We start from the raw sequence: 20,585 nt of genomic DNA on the forward strand, positions 1-20,585 counted from the left end.
TCCTCAACTTACAAACACAATGGGTTCCAAGAAGCTGTTTGTAAGTTAAATTATTTGTAAGTATAGACATTCAATTTTGTTTGACGATTAAACATTTAAATGTTATAAAAATATTCATTCATTAACAAAATAAAATGATATGTATACAGAATATACTGATGACCAATATGTATGGTCTTAAAATTCAATTTAAAAGTGATTGATTTTGTATTTATTTATTTATTTGACAGTACAGTTTATGCATATGGAGGTATGATTCCCCGCAAAAAAAGGGAAGATGCATGAAAACTAGTGACGTAAATGATATTCTATTCTTACCATGTGTGAAGATTCTCCTAAACCAAATCAGTTCAAGTGAAAACACACATCATTCATAAATAATGACATTTAATAACGTACCGATAGCTCATTGTCGTTCAACAATGTACCATGTTTAATCAGTTGAATATTTCCTTTTTAAAACAATGCACAGGGCAGAATGGGGCTTTTAAGAAGCTACTCATCAGAAACAGACATTCTTCAACTTCAAACTGGCTCTTCATGTATATTTCCTGGGAATGATTTGTGAATATAGGATTAAAGTGGAGAAAATAATAACTTGGGCACGAATAATAGAACGAATAGCACCCTTCCAAAAGAAAGCACCACTATGCAAAAAAAAAGAGGAAGCTGCAATCTGCGCAGGCTACAACAGAAGCAAAGCGATGCTGCTTGTCAATTTCTTTCCACAAATAAAATATAGATTACAAGAAACTAAATTGTAGCAAGAATAACAGATTGGAAAGCAACATCACAATATATATTGGGATACATAGCCACTCTGGGAGAATGTTGCATACTTGATATAAAACTAAGGTGTGGTTCCATGACACAGGTCAACAGCTAATTGTAATCAGAGATGTGTCCCAATGTGTATTTTTGATTTCCATTTTCTTTTCTTAGTACATCAGGTTTTTGACATCTTTTTCTTTTGGGACATACGGATTTGACTATCCGCTGTGATTTATAGCTGTTACATTTCAGAGACAATTCCATCTATGATTCACCAAAATGACAATATTAAATATCATTATTATTATTAAAACCTGATATTCTACAGAAAAAAAGGTCATTGTGAGAATTAGTGCAAAAACATCATCTAGAAAGGTTGACTTGCATCTTCAATCAAAGAATTTTGAAACTTTGCTGTCCTATTTTTGTCCGTCTGTGTCATTTGCAATCTAAGTACATTTCCATCATATATGGAAGAACTCTTCTCACCGGTTTGAATGATGATCATTAATCATGTGGCCAACCCACAAAGGCGACAGTGTATAATTAGACAATGAGTCACAATGCTTCCTTTACTCAGACACTGAATTTCCGTTTATATTTTAAGTTAACTGTCAAGCAAGGGGTTTATTTAAGGTGACAAAAATAGCCAGAGCACCAGATTGGGGCTTCTCGACTTTCTTTTGGAGATTTCATTCAAAGCTGCCAGACCCTACAGTTTTGCATCCCATAAAATGTTAGCTGCTGATGCTACACATGCGGCTTTCTGTCCTGTGCAGCATGAAGCTATTTGCGAGAGCTGATAGAACAAACGAATACAAAAAGATGCCGAGCTCAAGATGAATAATGCGGTCAAATGTCAAAACAAACATAATTATACTGTATACAAGTCCTGTGACTGATGGCACTTTGTGCAAATCCAACTCTGCTCAATTGACTTGAAGACTTGAAAGAAGAAAGAAAAAAAAAACGTGGTCAAGTAACAACTATCAGGTAACTTGGACAAAAACTTCCATAACATAGTATACGATATTCCTTTTCATGAAGGTTCCTTTTCAATACAAAATGAGTTTTTAAACACATACGTAGCTGAACAAAAATATGACCTCTTTACATTGAAGCCAAAGCGAACCCAAAGTGGGCCTGAACACCAAAACCCGTCCTTTAGCCAAAGTGAGGCTGCGGAAGTAGCACCAAAAATATTACAACGGACGACGGGTTTCAGCAGCCTGTGAGATATGTCATCTGGGTGCTAAGAGGTCCCTCTGCACCACCGGGGGGTGTCGGGCAGCATCCCAACTTTGCCCTCCTTCAGGTTGCTGCCTGACTGTGTGTGTGTGTGAGTGTGTATTGTGAGGTTCACCGGTTCAGATCAGTGTCCTTGGCATGTCTTGCAGCACATCTGTCTAAAATAAGGCCGGCTGCAGAACTTGAACCTGAGCACTAGGGGGCAGTAGGCCACAGTGTTCACATCTTTGCACTCTGCAAGGGAGACAGACGCATGAAATAGTATTAGAACGATGACATCTTATTTATCATACTTGCAAACCAGAATATTGCTAAGTATTGGGTAGCTTATTTGTTAGCTCACTGGACTGGCTTGGCTCCACTTTGACCACTAACCTTCAGGATTGTCTGTACTGATGGGCACAATGAGGTCACATTTGCTCTTGCACTGCTGCATGGAGGCTGGCTTCAGATGTTCCAGACACTCGTTGGATGGCATGCCCGTGTGGGTCAGACATTGCACGGATCGCATCTCCTGACCCCGTCCACACTTGGCGGAACACTGCGAGACAAAAACATACACGGATGCCAGTGAGTGCTCACAGTGACACGGCTTTGTAAAATATGGAGTAGAAATAAGTTGCAGATGTTTATGAGATCACCAAAAATAACATTTACCTCTTACATATACACAAAAAACTCAGACCTATAAAAAAAAAAAAAAGCTCACAATCAATTATAACATGGGCATGAAAAAATATTGGGGGCGTGGGATCGACAAGTACGCAAATCTGCAAGTGCGGAACCGTGAATATCGACTGTAGTTTTATGTTATAATAGCACCAATCACCACTAGGTGGCGAACATGTCTTAGTTGTGCACTGGGTCTTATTCTGCCTTATGGTACGTGAATGTTTTTTGGGGGGATTTGGAATGATATTAAATTTTGAGTGAAAATGTACAAAATGAGTTGTCGAATAGTCATTTCTATGCACTGGTAAAGAAAAATCCAGAATGTGTTTCTTTTGTTTGCTTTGTAATTGAATTGTAGAACTTGAATAGATATGCATTATAAAAATGGACATTTATTTCCAAGATGTATTTTATTCATATTTAAAATAGCTCATGGGTGTCCTGGCTTACCTCTCCCCAAGGGCCCATCACCCACTGAGGCGGAGGGCACCGCTTCAGGTTACAGCGCACTCTAGAGGTGGGTCTGCCGTACTTGGGGCATTTGGCGTCTGGCAGCGCGTCTCCGCTCTCTCCACTCTTGCACAAAACCACTCTGTGTCTGTAGCCAGGACCGCAGCTGGGTGTACACTGCAGGCGGAGCACATGACGATAAACGGAGAGCGAAAGGGGGCGGAACAGCGCGGGGTTCACTGCGGTCACAAGCAACACAAAGCTTTGTCCACTCAAAAGATGCTTGCTTGCAGCTGTACAAAAAAAATACTAACTGGAGCCTGCTCACTTTCAGTAAATCAGCTGGATTGAGTTATTTCACTAGCATGCGCCTTAGCAAAAGACGTCAGAGAAAAGCTCGTGCACGTCAAAAAATTGTGCAACTATGACGCTTGGTTTGATGAGAGCATTGTTTGGGATCGTCTCCCTACCTCCGACCAATTGAGGGCCATCCATTCGGGAGGGCAGCTGTGGTTGTTGCAGGGTTCAGTGAATGAGGGGCGTGAAGGGGGGCAGGCGGAGTCATCCAGGACCTTCTCCTCTGATGCAGAGATTCTCCTTTTGCATAAAACCTCACGTGTCCTCAGACCGCCGTTACAGCTGTGACTGCAGTCTGACCACACTCCCGTCCACCAGCTGGCCATGAAAGTGATGCTTATTTCAATCAACTGTACAACAATGGCACGTGCAACATACAGGGGGTGGGGTGGGGGGAGGATAAAATCCCAACACTCACGTTGGGGAACATGGCTCAGTATTGCAGAATCTGCGCCTCTCTTTGGGTTTGTGCTTCTTATCACAGAAATGGTTGTAAACAATAGCATGATCCGATAGCTTCTGACACACCGCCTTCTGGATCTGCTCACCTGAAAGCGTGTAGAAACATTCCATTTCAAAATGGGAGTGAGTTGGACATATTATTGAAGGGCCAAAATGAGTTTATAGGCCTGCGCTCACGCTTGTCCCACAAGACAAGTTATTGTGCATACTTTTGGCAACTATTCTATGTAAACTGTTTTTCTTCTGTTGTTTTTCCCTGCAATGGATGCGTTTTTGCCAAACAATTGTAGCTACAACATCATATTAGCTTTGCCAAGTCATACGTTTTGTTTTATTTGGTAAATCATTTGGTGTCCCACAGGGCTCACTTCTTGGACTTTTTTTTTTTAAATGTTCATTTACTTAAAACAGTTGTTTCATTCTTCAAAATGTTTCATTATTGGAATGATTTTCAACAACTTTAGCTCTTGTCTACCTCCAGCACAGAGAGCAGAGCAGTGCGACCAGGATGTGTGGTACCAGGCAAAACCAATCAGCGGTTCCCGATTAACAGGCGGATTAAAACGATAGTGGATTCCAGGGTTCTCCTCCTGGACCATTACCTGCACACACATTTAAAAGACTATTGTCTTCTGAAATGCATACAGGACACAAAACCAAATGTGTTCTTATTACCATGACAACAAGGGTGATATTTGTCGGTCCCAAAGCCTCAAGTGTTTCTGGGCCATCAGTGGGTCGCCTGTAGTGGAACGTTGTTCCGGCGACATCAAACCTGTGCGGCGTGTCAGAGGCCAACTTCTCGTTGAGGAAGAACTGATTGCTTTTACTCTTTAACACTGCGAGACACAAGAGAGCAGTTTTTAAAATATGTTCGACTTGGCCATGTCGTGGCCAGTGTCGCAATAGCTTTGAACAAATAGCGCAAATGTAATCCCTGGTTTTGTTTGGAAAACATGATTTTGAATGAAGAAGCGTCTTACCAATGTTATTAAGAGAAATGTTGAGCTCTTGTATGTGGATGAACACTGAGCCTTTTGGGATTCGGATGACCTCTTCATAACCTGAGAGATAAACACACGGGACAAATTACAGAAAGATCCGAACATTGGCCTGCAATAGCGGTCGGTATTACGAGCGCTAATAAGCTGAGAAAGAGACTTCAGGAGACAAAGTTTCACCCACAAACACATCCTGTCCAAGCTGGTTTGAAAAGAAAGAAAGAAAGAAAGAAAGAAAGAAAGAAAGAAAGAAAGAAAGAAAGAAAGAAAACAAAAAAAGCAGCACTGCTCTGTGGGCAACAGGAGATGCGATGCATGAGTAGTGTTTCACTGTGTGGGATGTGGATGGAGCGAGCAGAAGCTTCAGATTCCCGGGCAGGCAGCCTGCCTCGGCCGCCCTTTGGACACGAAATGCCAATAACCTGCCTCTTCACTCAATTCCCTCAATCTGTTTTCCTGTCCCTTTCATTTTTGGAGTTTTTTCTTTTACAGGCCTCTCCTTTGCTTTCTTTGTCATCTGTACTCTGCAAATAACTTCAGGATGAAGGAATGAAAATGGGGGAAGCAAACAACGATGGACGGATGGATGCGATCCATTTTGGTTTGCTGCATTTCTAGTTAAAACACATGCTGGATGTGCAAGGAGATGACAATCACCTCCTTCAGCCAGAGAGTCATTAAAGAGTCCCTCCACAGACTCGCAGCTGCTGGCGTCACCCCCGCAGATCCGACAGCGGTCCTCACGAACTTCGGAGTTGAGAATGCGATCGCAGCCGACGTGCTGCGAGGAGAGAGGCCAGAATGAGCCCTGGGGGTCGCTCGGGGTCATGGGTGAAGGGGCGCAGTCGGTTTCAGAGACCAGACCGAGGGATTAGCACTAATGTCTTCCAGACCCTTTTTCCACAACACAAAGAGATCGGATGACACGTCCAGATGTGTTTTGTGATCCCGGGCATACATTATGCTAACGTCAAGGGTGTCAACACTGATATTCTTCATGATGAGCAAAACAGGTGGTCTTTCTCAAACCTCTAGATAGTAACAACTGCTCTTTTCCTTATTCGTTTCTCATTCATTTCAATTGATTAGACCAGCGGTTCCAGAATGAAACACTCGGAATGATCCCAAACGTACATGCCGGATGCGTTATCAATTTAGTCATTGTGGTGAATTCATGAAGGGAGAATGGTTGATTTAAAAAAGTATTTTCTTACACAAACATGTCAATTATTATTATGATAGGATTCTATTCCTGCCTTGTCAGACTCCCCAAAAGTAATAAAAAAGTCTTTCTGGTTCTAGTTTCTGGTTCTGTGCGAGAGAGGGGAAAACAGAGAACAATTGAGGAGGAGAAAGAGGCTGAGGAAAACAATGAAAGTGAATGAAAAGCCGGCGTGCAGTATGAAGTGACTCATAGCTGAACTGCAGGGTCACAGAGTACAGGGGAAAACAGAGAAGGAGGGGGGAAGGAGGAGGAGGAGGTTAGAGAGAACACCAAGATGCACATGAACCAAATCTTCTCGTTGATCTTCTAACACGCAAAGACGAGAAGATGCAAAGTGCATGCTGTCAATTTACCAAGTGTAGCTCACCTTACACTCGCCATTGACGCACACATCCAGAGAGTCGTCTCTGCACAGTGTGCCGTCCACCACTGCCGGTGCACGCTCCGTGTAGAAATTGTATCCTTCCGCCAGGCAGTTCAGAGAGCATGTTTTCACCCCACCTACACACAAGTACATAGGTGTGCCCCAAAGTTAAGTGGAAATATTGTGGAGTTTCTGAGGTTCTGGGTTCGAATCTGGGCTCTGGCCTCACTACTTTATTATTTTTTCGATGACCAATTTTGTGCACGCCGTTTAATTTCCAGCTGAATGGTGTCGTATTTATTTTTTTCACTCCGAGAGGCTGTTGACACGCTGACTATGCTGGCTGTGTTTGTGCTGGCAGTGTTGACGGAGGTACAGTGTGTGCTGGCGGCTTTGAAAAATGATAAAGCCGTCAGACGGTGGAAAACTGCAATTCCCAGAGTGCCTAGCATTGGCAGGGCAATGACTGCTTGCAGCTGCATTACAACTCGCAGCCTGTCCCCACGGCGTATGCGGCGGGTTAAGTGTGAAGGATAATTGTTCCGAAATGTAGCTTTCTCCGCTACGGCTTTATTTAACGAGCTGTCCTGAGAGGCGACGGCTGTTTCTGAGCGCTCACGATTGCATAATGGAGAACCAAACGGCAAAAAGAGAGGTTCAGCGAGGGAGAAAAGGAGCGAGAGGAGAAATGCGATCCCAAGGACCGAGCCAGGCTTGACAATGCGGTGACAGTGCGGTGTGACCCGACCTGAACACGCCGGTCCTGTTTAAACAGCTGCGAGAGATTTGCATTGTAGAATCAGCTGTCTGAAGTTGCAATTGGCTCGCCACTTATCTCGGTGAGTCATTACACGAGCGGAGGCCAAGATTAAAGACGCTTTTGTCGTTGAAAGCATTTAACTGTCACATCCAGTGCGGAATAGCAAGGGTCCCTGCAGAATGGCTCGCAAATGAGATGTTTCATTTGAATGTGTCGGCAGATTCATCTCCATGCCAGTGAAGCAAAGACACTCACTCACCTCCTCTGTACGGCTTCCAATTGTAGAATTTCCCTCGGAAAGGAACGCTGTCAAAGTTGGAACACTGCGCCTCCCGAAAATCCCGTGAGCCTACGGGGCAATCCTGTCAGACACATGGACAAAGTTCACCTTCAGGATGTTGACCAAATGAGTGATGGTGACACGGGACTCACGTCAATATTACAGGACCTGTAGCGCTTTCTTTCCCCCAAACAATATTTTCCACCAATGGTCGGCCTTCAAACAAGCACAGACAATTTTACCACTATTTTTAATCTCCATCTCAACTGCGAGTAAATAACAAGGCTGATGTGTACCTGGGGCTGTCGCAATAACGCATGGAGGATGAGACTCCGCCTCCACAGGTCCTGCTGCATTCTTCCCATGGCGACCAGAGGCTCCAGCCTCCATCCACACCCTCTGGACGTGTCCCATATGCCACACAGATCCTCTTGTAGCACCACTGCGAGTCACAACATGCATATTGTGCAAAACGCTGATATTCACAAGGAGCAGCCGTCTCAAATGGGTTGAAAATATCAAGGAAGGTCATTTTAGTTCTTCCTACAATGAAATCTTCTTTACCCCTTTGTCAATGGTGTTGGTCTGACAGATGGTTCCCTCTGCGGCGGGAATGCTACTGGTGATGCATCGGTTGCTCTTGCTCATGCACCACAGTTCGCTGCAGACCTCCTGTGTGCGTGCCAGTGTGAGCAAGAGAAAACAATCAATCAGAGAAAAATCAAAGCATTGTAACGCTACTACAAAGAAACATTTATTTATAGGAGATGTATATATTTATGATATTATTCATATTATTATTATTGTATTTATTAGCCATTTTCAGTAAAAAGTTCGTATTTTGTCTATAATGGATTAATACGCATTTTGCCACTTATTTTGCAGATTTTGCATTACCAGCATGAATCTTGAAATGTGAGGCTGCAACCAAAACAGGAAAAAGTGCTGACAAAAATACTCACTGCATATTTACATTGTCGGGATCTGACTCCATACTGGAATCGGCACTGTTCGTCGGCGTCGTAGGCCTGACCCGGGGCGGTGGTGGGGTACACAAATTCCTGTTTTGGGGGCACGTTGTTCAAACAGGATCCCATACCTGAGCTGCAATACACCAAAAACACAAAAGTGTGTGAATTTCTCTTGCAGTAAAATGAAATATAAAATCTTGCAACATTCTTTGACTAAGCCAAAGGAATAAATAAAAAAAAATGCTGATGTAAGCACACTCTCGCTGCATTCTGTTTAGTATATACGATAGATAATGTGCGTCGTTTTCTGAACATAAATTCTTAATAACCATGGAGTGATTTGATCCAGCACATTTTTGTGGCGTTGCTAATATCTAAGAGGCTGACTCACTCCAGAAAGCTGGTGATGTAATCCCTGCTGCAGGCCGACCAGATGAACGGGTTGGTCTTCATGGTAATGTGGTCGGCCATCAGCTTGGCCGTCTCCTGGGTACGGGGCCCACACGAATTACCAATACCGTCATGGTTCATTCCAAACCTTAAGTTTTTGAAAAAAGCAATCATGGGTAACGATAGTTCCCGCTTTTAGACGGACAGTAGTGGCCTTTATAAATCATCACTCTTGAGCCCTTTTGCATGCATACAAACGTGGTTCATTCACCTAATAATTTCTTTTTTGCTTGCATAGGTTTTACTCACGTATGTCCAATTTCATGGGCGATGGTGAAAGCCGTTCCGAGGCCGATGTCCTCGTTGATGCTGCAGCTCCTCTCCGGCTCGCACATTCCTCCAACGGGAGCAAGTCCTGCACAACAGACAAGTATTCAAATACACACTCCTTGGAGAGTCAGAGGTAAGAAAATGGGAGATTCAGCCAACAAATGGCCAAGTTACGCAAGACATGGAAATATGTTTGACTTTCATTGAAAACATATCTTGTGGTTACCTAAAGTTTCACAGGGCTTGTTTTTTTGGATGCAGATGTCATACCTGGGGACAGTAAAGAGACAAAATGGTTGACATGGAGTCAACAACAATGCCCTGCAAAATGAGATGTTGTGCATTGTATTCAAAAGAATTGGAAAATATTTGCGCCTGCAGTGGTTGTATTGTTTTGTGCAGCACATTCAGGAATGCAACAGCATCAGGTTTTTATCACTTGAACATGCCATTGTCTCCTCTGTTTTACTCCAGCAGTAGCATTGACCCAAAAAAAAAAACTGTAGAAGAAATAAACAAGAACTTCACATTGCTGCAACTTTGCTTTACTTTTCATTTTTACTTTTTCTGTCCCTTTTTTTCTGGTTTTCTAAAAAAATAATAATAATAATAAAATAACCTACTTTCCTTGGGGGGGGAAAAGCAATTCTTAGATTTAAATTTCACACTTATTTAAAAATCACACTTATTTCAAACAAAAAAAATGACCAGAAAAAAGGCATTTACTTTGACATCTGATAAAAAATGTCAGATGATTTTTTCATTTAAAATATACATATATGGCATGCACCTTTCACATCACTATGCTTATCCTCACTATCGTTAAAAGGCATTTATTATGACGTTTCACGATGCCTATTTTTCAGCAAATAAAAACTTTTTACAGGCCGAATAAATGAAAGGAATACATCTGTTTTTTATTCCTTCCAAGCGCATATGAGTGATTGCCAGATATGCTGAGGCGAGCGGACCGACCCAGCTGTTGTCACTCCACAAAGGACGAGACGGACTCTGTCAGGAAGTTCCTCTTTTACCAAACACATCATCATTTGCGTACAGCCATCAAGATGTTTCATAAGTTTGTATTCCCGACCTGGTGATGAGTACGGCCGTGTCGTGGTGAGCGATGCCGTTGTCGGGGATGGCGTTCCCGTAACTGCTGCGGTGTTGGATCGACTTCTGCCATTTGCAGAAGCTGTCTAAAGACTTGCTTGCGTGATGATTAATCTCTAGTGTGGGCTGATGATGGAGAGGGACAAAAAAAAAAAAAAAATCAATATGTACTGTACTTTGCTCACACAACCTGTTTAACAGACATCTGAAAAGAGATACATGTCAACAGAAATACTTAATGAAAGTCCGACTGAAACAATAATGGAAAGACGATTATATGGTTCCTTTTCTGATGGTGACAGACTGAACACAGGCTTCAAATGTTCATTTTATTGTATTATGCTTGCCCGGCCGGGCCTGCCTGACGCTCTCGCCCCATTTCCGCAAGCTAGTTTGGAACTAAACCTTCATCGAGTTCAAGTTCAGAAAATTGATTAAAAATCAATAAATAATAATAATTAAAAAAAAAAAAATCTTTAAAAATTGTGGGCAATTGCTGTTGAGGCGGACTTACTCAATGTCAGATTGTTTTCTTGCCTTTAAGTATCGGTAGCCGGTTTCGGCTGCCCCCTATGAGTATCCGATACCTTGAAATAAAGCCAGTATCGTATTCGTGGTGTCGTTCTCGCCCATCCCTACTTCAAATATGCGAGGCCCCTCTTTGCCCAAAATGGAAATTGCTTAATGTCAAACTTGTCTCCACTTGTCATTTTGTTGTCAATTGGTGAGGTTTTGGAATGATCGCGTTGTCCAAAACACGCATCATTTGCAGTCGAGCGGCATCCCGATGTCATCATATCTGGCACTGCTGCTAGACCTCAACTTTCCATTTTATTGCTTTAAATCACTTTCTGCATTCAATCACACGCACGGATGCACGATAAGTGAGAAGGTCCGTTCGGGTTTAATGCAATTACATAGAGCAGAAGGAAAGGAGGACGTATCCTGGTGGCCAGGAATGCGAGTGATGACATCAAAATGGAATGGTCTCATGCCACAATCCCGCTTTTCTGGGCACACACTAGTCAAAGAAGCAAAAAATGCTTCCAACCTCCATCCAAGTATAACGACACTAATGAGACTAACATTTATTTCTTCAAGCCAAGTGGTGAGTTATGGAGATAATTTTTCGGTAAAGTATAAATCATGACTCTTTCCCTTTTGGGACAGCTCGAGGAAACCTCAAAGCCACACAGTAAAGACACTTTAATACATCCTCATCCATAAAACCACAAGCGGGTCAACATTAGACTGCGGCCACACACCGCTAACGGAAAGCTAATCCATTTATTCATCGCTGGAAATGGGCCAGTAAGGCACAAGTTGGACATGATGGGGAAAGATTCTGTACCTGGTCCTCCATGAGCAGGATGAGTCGCGTCACCACTATGTTGACTGCGTTCCCCAGGCTAGAATCCTGGAACAGTTTGGCAACCTGACCTCCAGGGAAACAAGAAAAGACCAGTCTTAAAAAGCTGACGGATGCAATTGCGTCATATAAAATGGCCACGCTCGAAACATTCAAATTAAAACGGATTGGTGTTTGTGACGGATTGCTAACTATTTAGTCCATTTGATGAAGACATTTCTGCATTCCAAGCTTAAGTGGCAACAAAGAAGTCATAAGCTGTACTCTTGTCAAGTGTCATTTGGCAACGTTTGCTCCATAGTGTATAGAAGCTTCCTTTTTCAACAATAGCCACTAAACAAGCAATCATTAGGCACATTCCAAAGATGTGTGTGTGTGTATTGCTCCATGGTGCGGAGTGATTCTCTGCAGTGGTACAAAACGCTGCAGCTGACAACTTCACCGTGTCCAGCCCAGGCTGAGCTTACAAAAACAATGGGACGGAAACACCTTCCATTCTTCTTCATCCTCAAGTGTGTATTTTGTGTGTAGTGAAACTTACAATATTCATGAGGGCCAGGATGTACTGCTCGATGTCCTTGCGACCATGGTAGCCCACCATCATCTTGTCGGCCACCACCAGCGTCTCCACGTAGCGCTCCCAGCTCACCGAGCGCTTCAGCGGCAACTGACCTCGACCCACGTGATGAGGAGGCGTCTTGAGCGTCCTTTGCCACCACGAAGAACTTTTCATTGACTTCTCATCTGAGGGACACGTATGAATATTCTCTCAGCAAAGCCACAAGTGATTTAAAAAAAAAAAAAAAACATTCCAAGAATCGCGGTTGGATAAAGACTAAATTTGCTGCTATTTTAACTTTTAGTTGTCATAAAATGAATCATATATTTACTCAGCAACGCCCTGTAACACAGACAAGTGGAAAGGCAGACACCGCAAGGCAGCTGGCCGTGTGGTTCGAATGTGGACATCCGGCCAGAATCTTTGCCGTTCTTACCGGTGACGCCGCAAGACTGGCCCTTGTACTGATGGCGGAGCGACGAGCGCTTATAAACCACATGGGGGTGCCCCTCGGCCCGGTCCCCTCTCTCCGGTTTGCTCCGGTTAGTTGGCGAAATCAGGGGTTCAATCAGATACTCGTCTCCCCCGGCAACAATCACCCCCTGCTGCGGAGATAAAAAAAAAGAACACAATCACACGTTGACATCAAAAGGAACCCGTGTGAACGCACGCATGAGAAGAGCCAGCTCGCATACAACGCTTTTGATTCTGTTTAGATGCGCCCGACTCAACTCGGAACCGGCCGGCCCGGCGGCAACTTTGTTCCATCCGCTGCGGCAGCTATCAAAGAGCATCTAATCCCATAATAAAGTTAGTGACGCTCCCGTGGACATACCACCCGCTCGCTCTGGCTGGATGAATGTGTTCATGCAGTAATTAAGTGTGCGCTTTAGTAACGCTTTGTGAGCATATCTAATCCTCACTTGTGTTATTGCAGGGCCTGCTGTGTGTGGTGAGAGGATACATTTAGGATGTGAGTGTAGGGGAAAAAAAATCAAATGATCAGAGTCCAATTTCAAAAGGTCCACACATCACTGCTCTCTCAGCAAGTGCATGCCAGCCATCTGTTGTGGAGTCCAAAGCTGACTTGATGACACTTTGAGACAGCTCAGATGGAAATAATAGTACATATTTTGGTGAACTAACTTGTCGACTACTACAGCTTGACTTGATGTTCTCCTCCATTTCCCCAAACTGTCTTTGAACAAGCGAGAGACGCCTGTCTCCTGTGTTGGAACAGAGTATGAGGAGGTTCTGCTCATCCAACTGCCTGCCTCTCTGATCTTCTGGTTCTCCTCTTTATGAAAGTAGTGATCAAATGTGCCTGTAGATGGGCTTTTGTTTTTCATTATTGTCTATGATGAAAATCAAAAGTCACATTATTTGAATTATTTGAATTATTTTGATTTATTTTCATTTGAATTATTGTCTATACTGAAAATCAAAAGTCTATTTATTTCGATCAGTTTACGGACAAACAATTTGGCACTTTCAAGCTCAACTTCAAAACTTCTTACCAGGCCGTTACAGTTGCTGAGGGCCACTTTGCTGGAGTGCGGCTGGCCTTGGAGGTGTCCTACATAATGGCAGTGTAAGGAAGAGTAAGGATGACTCCAGGCTAATCTGCCTCTTTTCCAATACTCCACCCTAAACTGGCGGGATAACAGTCCACCCTGCAGCGTCAGGTTCAGCAGGAAGTTGTTGCGTGATGTAGATAGCTGGTAGTAGAGCTGAAAATAGACAAAAGGTTAGGGTGGAAGGTAACGCTAGAGCTGCTGTAAGAAGAATCATACAGAGGTGTCAATTGATGTGGTTTCTTCTGTACTGCGTCTTCTTCGGTGGTACTGAGAGGCTTTTGTGTGCAGCGTCTCTCCATCGGGTCCGACACGAACCGGAATTGCAATCTCATACTGGCCAAGACTGGACAGGAAGGCAGCTGAGCAAGGAGACAAAATGAAGATATCAAACAATGTACAGGACGCTGAAGACAACTGCTGACTCTGTCCCAACGTGCACCAGCATCTGGTGAAAGAAATTTACAGTCCAAAAACACTCAATCACAAAAGGTTACATCAAATGTCTGGCTTCCAGGCAGAGAGCAACACACATAGTTAAAGAATAGCTCATTAAAAAAAGTATTTCCTCTTCGCACAAACAATCAAACAGGTGCTATTAACATAACACTTAGGGCAATAAATGGGGAGGCGTTTATTAGTAGTCGCTATCATTACTGTTCATGGATGACAAGTTAATGAGACCTCACAAGAGGAAAGGCCACAAAGTACAAAACATGTTCGTCACAAACAAGCCAACCATGAAATGCAGCCACATGACAGCTAACGCACATTCATCACATTTAATTCAATAAGCTCCCCTGCTGGAAGTACAAAAATAAAATGATTAAATCGCTATAAATGTGTTTGTGTTGCAGTTAGAGTGGCTTCAAGTTACATAGCAATAAATATGCAACAGATGTGCGGTGCTGTTTGGCTATTTTAACAAAACAACATGGAGGTGTTTTAACCACCTTCAAGCAATTAGCAGGAGACATTTACATGCATGGTTAGACAGTGAAGACAGTGCTCATGTTGATATATTGATTGATTGCACATGATTCCACAGGCATGCAGAGACACACCCCTTGACTTCATATCGAAAATAAAAAAGTACGACAGTAACATCTGTTTTAAACACTTTCTATCAGCCGGTGTTGTTTTTGTGCTAGCTTTTTATTAAGGAGAACTTTTGTTTGTTTTTCTTTCCAGTATCCACCACCAAAAAACCTCCGTCCAGCCATTCTCATAATTAGATATGGTTTTTATTGTTTTTTTTTTATATATATATTAACAGGGAATTTTTGGGCCTTATGATTAGGAGGTGAACCTCTATTTTGCTTTTTAACTGCAGGTTTCATCTTTTTTATCCATAAAGACTCATGAGAATAAAAATGTGTATTAAAGTGCTAAATTTAGGTCCTCTCATAAATGCTCCCAAAACATCTATGAGCAGGGCATCACCCTGGTTCCTCTTATCAGCAGTGGAAGGAAATACTCTGGATGGAAAATGGTCCTCCCTCCATGCGGGGCACGAGGTCAACAGCCTCTCAGAACAACAGCCCATTTTTTAAAACAATGCTCACTCACAATGGAGTTTGATTTAAAAGTTCTAGTCACATGTTCCTTAAAGGTATCAAAATATACTATTTTTTTTAAAAATGCTTAAAAGTGGGGTTCCTAGAAAAGCAGCATGGTTGCAGACAATTGGCTGTGATGGGGTCAGAGGTCATGTTTAGGAAGTATACAATTACATTCTTGTTCAGGACAACGAGACGTGTACACTCCCTTTCCTTGGGGGGTTTGGGTCATTCTAGAGACGTATATGTGGGGGAGGACTGAGGATCTGAAATATGGGTTTGGGGGGCCAAGCGTCAGAGTTGTGAGAGAGGTGAGATGGAGTCAGGAAATGCACACGAGGGGTGGGCTTCAAACTTCAAAGTCCTTGGTCTCCATTTGATGAAGCCCATGGGATCTGAACTTTCGGGGTGGTCAGAATGTCAAGTATTTTGGCAAGATCATGCCAAACCACAAAATAAATGAAACTAAATTTAGCTACACTGTCCATTGAATGTTTTTGCATGGAGTTTTTGTTCTCATACGAATGGACGGACGCAGGTAGGTGAACCTGGTGGAGGAACCTCGCTGGCAGAGTTCCCGATTGGGGTTTACAGATAGCTGCTAAGTCGTAAACGTCTCCTCTCACCTTGCGACTGTGCAAACTCATCTCTGCGACCTCCCGCGACCTCTGCGGCACCCATGACGACAGCGACAGTGCAGATCACAGCAGTCCTCCATAGCGTTTCCATGGTTACCACAGTAACAGAATTCAGTGCAGTGGTCCCCGAGCTTCGGTCCCAACATGTCTCCTGCCCTCTCTGGTGCCCCCTCGCCTAGCAGCGGGACAGCTCAACATTCTGCTCGACCGCGGCTTCAGGAAGTCTGGAGTCGGACATGGCGGTCTTTCTCGAGCTTTTCTCTCAGGTGGATCCAGGAGGAGGCCTCCAGATGTAAACAGACTCGCGGGAAAACCAGTTCAGAGGCAAATGTAGGAGCCGACTCCTCGTCGCAGCCCTGTAAAGGGGAGTGTGGAAAATTGGAGAAAGGAAGGAACCAAACAACAAATGTAGACCTTGTGGGAAATAATAAAGTTGTTCAGCAGCAAGTATTGCATGTTTCAAAGCTAATCAATCCTGGCTTTGGCAAAAGCCAAAGACCCCGATCTTTCACTCGGATGGTCAAAGACAACAGCAAGTTCAAACCTGAGGCTCCCTGGGCCTCACTCCTTAAGCTAAGCTGCCTGCCCACTGGAAAGAGTTCAAACACAAAGGACGCATTGATGCTGTAAAAAGCCCAAAACGGGGACTTAAGTGGGTATTATGGCAGAGAATGAGCCAATTTCAGAGGAGCAGCAGGTTGCCATCACCGCTATGCTAGCTAGCTGGCTAGCTAGCTGTGATGTTGCTAGCATGGCTGATAATAATGCTCATAATTGGCTGACTTTTTTTTTCTTTTTTTAAATGGTCTCCATGTGAGACCCACTATGTGAGTGATATGTTACCACATTGATTATGGAATCCACAGTGACTTTAAATATATAGCAAGGAGTTGAAGATGGAAAGCAGTGGTGGAAATGTCATGGAGGTAATTATAAAGATATATAGAGTGGAATCTTTCAATTGCAGTTTGTGAGTCGCCGCAGAGCTGCACATTTAAACATCATGCCGAGACATAACATCAAGCAGCTTTTCAATGTAAACCATTGTCAGCTTTGTCATCTGCGTACTATTACCCAATTAATCGCCACAAAATTACATCGAAAGAGCCGTCCAAATAACAAGTCACGCTGCATTTTAAACTAAAGTAGATAAATAGCAAGAAGGCCACAAATATGCAAAAATCCATGAGAAAATTGTACTTGGATGCAATTGGGTTTACCTTGGATTGGCCGTGACTCTAAAACAAAAAAGGAGGTCGAGAAGACTGAAAAAGAAGACACGCGACACTGCTCTCGTTTTCCTTATACCGTAAAAGTCGTTCATAATAAATAAAGAATTCCGTTATTGCTCTTATCTTCCGCCAGTTACAAGAAGAAAGGAAAGCAGGTCAGATAAGAACTTGGATAGGGAATCTCGTTTTCATAGGGACCTCTTTCTTTGACTGGACTCTCATTTTTCCTACTCGACATTGCAGTGTCAGCTAAACTCCTCCACTTCTCACTCCTCGAAAAGCCTGGGCTGGCCTGGCCTGGCCTGGCCTGGCCTGGCCTGGGCTGGCCTGGCCTGGCCTGGCCTGGCTGCCCTGGCCTGGGCTGGCCTGGCCTGGCCTGGCTGCCCCTCCTTCTCTTCCTCCTTTCCTCAAAGCCGTCTGGGGAAGAGAAGAGCAAACGGAGACACCGCACGGGCCCAGATGGCTGGCAGCTCACCAACTGCAGCCAAAGGTAATCGGAAGCAGATGGGAAACCTTTAGGTGACGAGAGCAGGGGAGCAAGTTTCCTCGTGAAAAGAAAAAAAAAAAGGGGGGAGAGACGGAAGAGTGCGAGCTACTCGCGGCATTCTTCTGACTCAATTGGCCGAATGCAGCACGAAGGAATGGCCGCAGCGTGCGGTGTACATGATGGTCATTTTAAGCAGCTTGGGTGAAACACTGAGCTCCCCTTCTCCACTTGGTGGAACAAGTGAAAGTCTCTCCCTTCCCCTCCCCGGGGCTTTCTCCCAGTCATTTCCTGCACAAGCCCTAGTCCACTACGTTTCATTACCGCTGCTCCCACTCTCGATTTATGGAGGGGCTTATTAAACTTGCAGCTTGATATCAAGTGCTTTTCATTACCTCAACTCTCATCTCGGTTTTTTGTTAGACCTTGAGGGGGGAACTAGACCTCCCCAAAGCAGTCGCCTTTCAAGTCCAGATTCTTAAAACAATTTGTGGACATAACGTTCATGCGCTGTTTCTCTAAACCTCCCTCAGTGAGCGATAAAGTCATAAAAAAGTTGTTTCGCATATGAGACCATGTCTTACAGATTGCTCGGAGGCAAAATAAACACGTTCATCAGCGCACGGGCCTCGGCTCGGATGAAGACATCTGACGAAGCTCGGAATAGACGGCAGCAAGACAAGAGAGAAATTGGAACGAGCTGCAGACAGGCCACACGGTTTTTGGCGCAATCACAATTTGCAAAAAAAGGGGAAAGACGAAGGAGAGAAGAAAGAGGCCGTTGTTGTAACGGGAGGGAGAAAAGTTGGACCACTCGGGATAATTGGGTGGGAATTTAAGGCCGGGCCAAATTTGCAACGTAATGATGCTGGCCGGCCGGCCGGCCGGCGGGCGCGCGCAGGAGCCATTTGCGGAATCTTTTTTTCTAGGAAGCCCATCTAGCGCTAAAGTGGGAGATACAGTGAGTTTATAGTTTATGAAAAAAAGAAAAGCTCTGCTTGTTTTTAACCGCTGCCAGATAGTGTGCAGCTATCCGAAAACTAGCTGGCTAATCCAAACCATATGAGCGACTTGGAGTAAAGTTTGTGTGGCGCAAACAGATGCTAAGTGTCCGAGTCTCACCTCAAGTCTGGCACCCACTCACCACGCTCTTTCTCAAGAGTCTGCACTTTGATCAAAGAGTAGCCCATGAATAGGCTTTAACTTGACTTTATTATTGCATTAATAAAGCAGCGGTGCAGCTTCCCTTCTTCTAAAAGGACCTTGAGGCTGTGGGATCAAATGGCCCGTAAGAATGTCGCAAGGTTTCAGACTGATTCAGCGGCAATTATGACCTCCCTAGCTGTCCTGAAAAAAACAAACAGACGGACATTCTAAGAGATGAAACCCCTGAACAGGTGATGACGGTAATGCAAAGCGGGGGGGGGGGGGGGGGGGGGCGATCACAGACGAAACTCCCACTCTGTCTCGCTCGTAGAATGGACAGAGGAAAAGAGGGGCAGGCATTCCTCTCTCCATTTCCCCAAATAAACAGAGTGCAGATGAAACGTAGGAATATAAACAAGCCTGAGAACATCCAACGTGAACCCCTCACTCTGAAAATCTGCCTTGTAAATCTGAAACAATATTTAGGGAGCGAGAGAGAGTGCTGACTCGACATGGACTCAGTCAGGCCACGGATTTGCACACACAGCAGAAGCTCACGTTCTCCAGCAGATGTTAAGAAAATCATCCAAATGAATCTTCTCTAATGCTGCCATCTAAAAAGTATCCACAAAGAACTAAGTGTGTTGGAATATAGGATAGTTGGCAATGCACGGCCTGGAAAGTGCTTATCAGTGTCCTCTGGTGGAGAGCACGAGCATGTCTGTGATGAAAATGTGTGCATGCAACATTTAACAAAAACATTCCATCTATTTTCCATATGAATTATCATCATTAGGGTTGCAGGTGTGCTGGAGTTGACTGTATATACATATATATGCATATATACATAGACGTAGTTAAGATTCCTTCATGTAAATATGACTGTACATAATTTAAGCTGCAAGTTGCTGCCTCAGCCGGTTGCCCCTTCCCATGTGTACCTGACCTGTCAGCTGTTGGTCACCTCTGTCCGTCCGTCTGCTCTCTCTCTCACACGCGCGCGCGCGCATGCACACGGACTGTCATTAGGCAACTAATTGACTTTTCAGACAGCGAATTGAAGAAATAATAGCCATTGTGCTAGCTCACCGAAATGACATTTGAATGTTTCACAACTAAAGACATATAATATTGCAAAGGCTACCCAAGAAATGAGGCGAAAGCGTCTTAATCATGTGTGCCATTTGAGCGGCTTTTGCAGGTAGAGCACCTGGGCTTGGTGACCTTACCTCTCTCTCAATCCGTGTCCTCTGCACAAGTTTCCGCTGCGTCTGCTATCTGCACGGTCACAAAGCTGAGGAGACGCCGGTGGCTGACCGAGCTGAGCTGAGCTGGGCTGAGCTGAGCTGAGCTGAGGGGACTTGATTCCTTCTCTGTCAGCCCAGCACCTTAAAAGTCTTCAAGTTAGCTGTAATGATACACCTCATTTTCCGGTTGACATTAGAAAATAAAACTCTTTCAGGAAGTAGTACTCTTTACCCTCCGTTTTTCAATCTGAAGTATGTTCAGTATGTTCTCTAAAAGTTCCCTTGTCATCTTTTCCTCCTTATTTTTGTCCAGAAAAAACAAAATACATTAAAAAGCCACGATCCATTCTTTTTCCAGTCCAACCTATTCTTACCATTAAGCT

General features: G+C 43.9%; 1 protein-coding gene across 1 annotated transcript; it reads right to left on the bottom strand.

Moving 5' to 3' along the window:
• Positions 1-367: 367 nt before the first annotated feature.
• adamts10 (ADAM metallopeptidase with thrombospondin type 1 motif, 10) lies at positions 368-20,339 on the bottom strand. The gene is made up of 26 exons (XM_037248936.1): positions 20,185-20,339; positions 16,082-16,449; positions 14,116-14,258; positions 13,840-14,052; positions 12,759-12,927; positions 12,305-12,507; positions 11,746-11,829; positions 10,375-10,520; positions 9,508-9,551; positions 9,261-9,366; positions 8,953-9,099; positions 8,553-8,694; positions 8,155-8,262; positions 7,887-8,032; positions 7,743-7,806; positions 7,570-7,672; positions 6,554-6,687; positions 5,619-5,742; positions 4,944-5,024; positions 4,636-4,799; positions 4,436-4,562; positions 3,917-4,046; positions 3,612-3,816; positions 3,142-3,318; positions 2,395-2,560; positions 368-2,253 (listed from the first exon to the last, which is right to left on the bottom strand). The coding sequence occupies exons 2-26, from the start codon at positions 16,182-16,184 to the stop codon at positions 2,144-2,146; spliced, it is 3,339 nt and encodes a 1,112-aa protein (XP_037104831.1). The 5' UTR covers positions 16,185-16,449; positions 20,185-20,339; the 3' UTR covers positions 368-2,143.
• Between the last annotated feature and the right edge of the window lie 246 nt (positions 20,340-20,585).

This window comes from Syngnathus acus, chromosome 4, assembly GCF_901709675.1.
Source record: "Syngnathus acus chromosome 4, fSynAcu1.2, whole genome shotgun sequence".
NCBI lineage: Eukaryota > Metazoa > Chordata > Actinopteri > Syngnathiformes > Syngnathidae > Syngnathus > Syngnathus acus.

Coding starts and splice junctions, on each gene's coding strand:
- adamts10 (XM_037248936.1), bottom strand. CDS start 16,184: ATGGAAACGCTATGGAGGACTGCTGTGATCTGCACTGTCGCTGTCGTC. Junction 9,552..10,374: donor ACGGCCGTACTCATCACCAG/GTCGGGAATACA, acceptor TACTGTCCCCAG/GTATGACATCTGCATCCAAA. Junction 5,025..5,618: donor TGACTCTCTGGCTGAAGGAG/GTGATTGTCATC, acceptor TTTATCTCTCAG/GTTATGAAGAGGTCATCCGA.